Source organism: Poecilia reticulata, unplaced genomic scaffold, assembly GCF_000633615.1.
Source record: "Poecilia reticulata strain Guanapo unplaced genomic scaffold, Guppy_female_1.0+MT scaffold_240, whole genome shotgun sequence".
Classification (NCBI taxonomy): Eukaryota; Metazoa; Chordata; class Actinopteri; order Cyprinodontiformes; family Poeciliidae; genus Poecilia; species Poecilia reticulata.
The window spans coordinates 172653-176939 of NW_007615030.1; the positions used below are offsets into that span (position 1 = coordinate 172653).

At 33.8% G+C, this 4287-nt stretch overlaps 1 protein-coding gene across 1 annotated transcript in view; it reads right to left on the reverse strand.

Annotated features, from left to right (window-relative positions):
• Positions 1 to 713: 713 nt before the first annotated feature.
• The window catches only part of LOC103460423 (acyl-coenzyme A thioesterase 4-like), a 57162-nt gene continuing 53588 nt past the window's right edge, over positions 714 to 4287 (reverse strand). The window contains exons 10-11 of the mRNA XM_008402575.2: positions 1557 to 1698; positions 714 to 1466 (exon numbers count right to left, since the gene is read on the reverse strand). Of these exons, the coding sequence (XP_008400797.1) occupies positions 1330 to 1466; positions 1557 to 1698 (279 nt within the window). The 3' untranslated portion in view covers positions 714 to 1329. The remainder of the gene's footprint in view (positions 1467 to 1556; positions 1699 to 4287) is intronic.

A 4287-nucleotide genomic window follows, 5' to 3' on the forward strand; every position in this document is an offset into this window, starting at 1 on the left:
GAAACTCACTCCATACTGGTCTGGTAGGAGGCTGATGGTCTGTATCATTTCCCTTCCATCTCACCATACAGACACAATCCACTATTCATCTCTTCTCCAACAAATTGCACTTGAACATTTTCACTTCAGATATCTGGATAATGAAACTATGGACTTTTCAAATGTGTGTCAGTCAGACACTGAGCTGGCTGGTTGGGGAAATTTAGGACTTTTGTGCACATTCATATGGAAGATTTACTGCAGTACTGTGTATATATATATTTTTGGATTTTATGTATGTTTTGTCCTGTGGTATTCACTTTAATTTTCCCTTCTTTAAAATACATGCTATTGAAAGCAGTTTAGTATTTTTATTGATTACTGACAACAGCTCCAGTAGATGAATTTAGTCTTCTGATATCATATGCCATCTAGTCCCTTAGTACATTAAGTAGTGCTACACATGCTTTTAGTATATTTCATATATATTTATGGGTAGTGCACTTAATACTTAGTATACTTAAAATGTACTTACACAAATGTATGTTTGAAATATACTAACGTTTTTTTTCCCACCAGCTAGCTGGTAAGTTTGCTTCAAAATTCTAATTATCTTTGTTCCAAACAAACTTATGTTGGTTTTAGAAAAAGTTATTTTATCAATTTTATTGTGAATTTTATGATTATTATACTAATTATCCAACTTCATGTTATAATTGCATGGAGGCTCGGTATGTTGCGACTTTTCAATTTTCCTTATTTATTAAATATCATCCAAACTCAACATCCTAAGCAAGTGATCAAACCACAACAGTCAACTAAAATGACATTAAGAAACAATCAATCATAGTAAAATGTTTTGTACCATATCAGCCTCGATGATAGAGGATGAAGAGACACTGATTTCTGGTTCTTTAGGTTGTAACGGGTCTGCAGGTTAAGTTTCTTCATAAACTTATACAGTGTATACACTTTATATATATATATATATATATATGTAGTCTTCAATTTTATTTTGAACCAAAAATAAATAAATTCTTTATGCCACACAGAAGCTGTGGCAGGTTATGGTAGCTGTCACTCTGAGTGCTGCCATCACTGCCACGATATGAGCTCGCCCCACTGGGGCTTGATTTGTTCTTTATTTTTATTAAAACTCTTATTTTACAGTATGCTTTATGTAAAAAAATTTTGACTAATGGATCCAAGTTGTATAAAACCGGTACATTCATTATCAACAATCAAAATCTTTTTCACTTGAGCATCTATTTAGCTCCTAAAATAATTTCCATCTGCCAGAGGAGAAAATATATTCTTCAACTGTTCAAGTCAACAAATGCTGGTCATTTGTTAAAGGTTGGAAAGTGACGAAGATCCGCTCTTCACACCGCTATACAGATTCTTCCTCAGAAAGACCAACAGTTTCCTCCAGGCGTCCTCCTGAGCCCGAGAATGTTCCAGGGTCTGTCCTCCCCAAAGAACCATCACTGCAAACAGAAGAGGTAGCCATCAGTTCAATGACAGTGACACTTGGAACAGAGAAGCAGAGTGAGTTTGGAATGAGAAGTCAAACCTACTCTTCTGACGTGACTGCATGTCTCTGAAGAGACTCACTCTGGCATGAGGCATGTACGGTGGTTCCATCAAGTGCCCTGCGTTTGGGTACGACAAGAGAGTCAGTAGATGGCTGTTCCCTGCTCGTTCCATCATCCCCTTCATCTGAAAAACAGAACAAACCATTCAAAAGGCTACATGTCAGGCAATTTTATGTTTTATATTTTTTACATTTATTTACATGTTAGTTCCAATTAGTGACACTTGATGTCGCAGCAAAGCACATCACATTAAATCTTATAAATCAAATTTCTTTGTATAGCACAGAAATTTGCCTTGAACAAAGCAGTTCAAGGCGCTTTACATCATAAAAACACAAAAATACAAAGTCATAGAACATCACGGCCGTGCAGAGACCTTTGGAGGGGCCGGGGCTCAAAGTTAAAAAGAGGCAGATTGAACAAAATTTTAAAACAATGTACAACAATACATATTAATCAAGAATAGAATATTTAATACAATCATACTATATCATCGTCATCATGTGAGGGCAATGCGAAGAAAATGTAGTCTGATAGGTATAAAGTTGCTGTTGAGGGGTTTCTGCTGCTGACAGAGCTGGAGGGCTGAGTTGATCTGAGACTTTTTAGGAGAGACGGATGCTGATTAGGAAGAATGTTATGAAATACGCAAATTGATCTTGATTTTCTCTTGGTAATGCATTAGACAAGAAATGTGAAAATCTAAGGATGCATGCCCTAGTGGAAAAAGTATATATACTTTCATATATTTCAAACATACTTAAAACAATATGCTTTTAAAAATATTTTGTGTATATTTTAAAACATATGCTCAAAATAGAATAAAAAAAAATTCACTTAACACTTACTTGAAAAGTAAACTACTAAATATGCAAACATTTTGGTACATTTTAAATTACATCTGAGTGTATACTTTAGGCTAATAAAGTATGCCTTTTAAGTGCCTTAATAATCTTTTACTACTTTTGTTAAAACGGCAAAGAATAAAGAAAAATAATAATCCTTATACTGGAACTTGATGTAATGTTTAACAAAGAAAATAATGTGTTCATGCCTCAAAATATCAAAGATTGACAGTTTAGTAGGTTCTATAACAAACACAATACTTGTCCTCAACACTAAATGTTGCAGGTATCTTCAGTTTTCCAAATATGATCTGTTTTCAGTTTTTTAACTAAAACACAGAAGCTGTTTTTTCCAACCCATTTTTGTATGATGTAAGATCTATTAGTGAACGGCATTAGCTCAAGTTCACAATCCAGACCAGATGGTGGCGGTATTGCACACTTTCAGGTTTTTGAAAAGCGCCATAAAAAGAACAGCCATGAATTCAGGCAAGATAACAGACGCTGTTGAAATTCGCCATTATTACTCGCATAATATTGCCTTAAAAATAGAGAGGGCCTTGATAATAGTTAGTAGTTTTGGTAAATTCAATCTTGTGACGTCCTAGTCCGAGTTAGACGACAACACAACTGGACAAGAACCGGATGGAAATGAAATGTGGGTCACAAAAGGAGCCGAAGGGACGAAGGCTGCTAACGTGTTGCTAGCTGGTGGTAAGTTTACTTAAAATGCTCATTATCTTCATTTAACCATAAACAGTGCAGTACATATATAAACAAACGTACGTTGTTCCAGAAATAATTATTTTATCATTGATTGTGATTTTTATGATTATTATTACTATAACAATCATTCAGCTTCATGTTATAACTGCATGGAGGCTGTTTGTTGCGACTTGATATAGTTTAATTCATAAACTTAACCTGGTTTTAATTAAGCTCCATAAGACAGAGAGACTTTGATATTGTGAGGTGGTGGTTGTTCTAACTCGTTCAGCAATGATTTTATCTTCAACATGTTTGCAGTCTAACAAACCAAAAGTGTAGCATACTATGATCACATTACTAATATATTAAATATGTAATGCCAAGATACTTAAAATACATTCTAAATATATTTTAAATGTAATTCAATCACAAAAATAGTACAATCAATATAGACTAATCAAGCGCATGTTTATATTACATAAAGAGCAATATACTTGAAGTATATTAAATGCAACTTAAATTGTTCCAAAAAAGTATGTGATGGTACACTTGGTGCACTTTAAATTGTACTTCTCTACAATTTAATTACTATTGAAATACACCAAGTACAAAATTCATTGTTCCAAAATGTCACACTTTAAGTTAACTAATCTTAAGTGAACTTGAAGAACACTCATGTTTAGTTTGACTTAAAGTATGCTTATGTATGCTAAAATTTAACATACTTAGTATATTTTTCACCAGGGTAGTATCAAAGAGATTTTACAAATGAAAATCTGAAAAGTGTGGGTGTAAAAGTCAAAGTGAAGACTTTGGAGTGGAGCATTTAATTGAAAGGGATTAACAAAAAAACTGAATATAATTTATGCTGGAAAATAAATTCTATCACCCTTTAACTGTGTTTGTAAATCTCAATGCAGCCATTAGTTTGAGGACAGGGGTGTGAAAAAGTTTTTGCCCCCTTCCCATCTCCCGTTTTTCTTCACGTTTGTCATGTCAGTGTTTCAGAACATCAAACCACTTTAAATATTAATCAAAGATTAGACAACATTAAGGATGATAATGATGATACAAACCTGCATGGACCTGTGTGAAAAAGTGACTGGACCCTAAACCTGATCATTCATTGAGCAACTTTTAGCAGCAACAACTGCAACCAA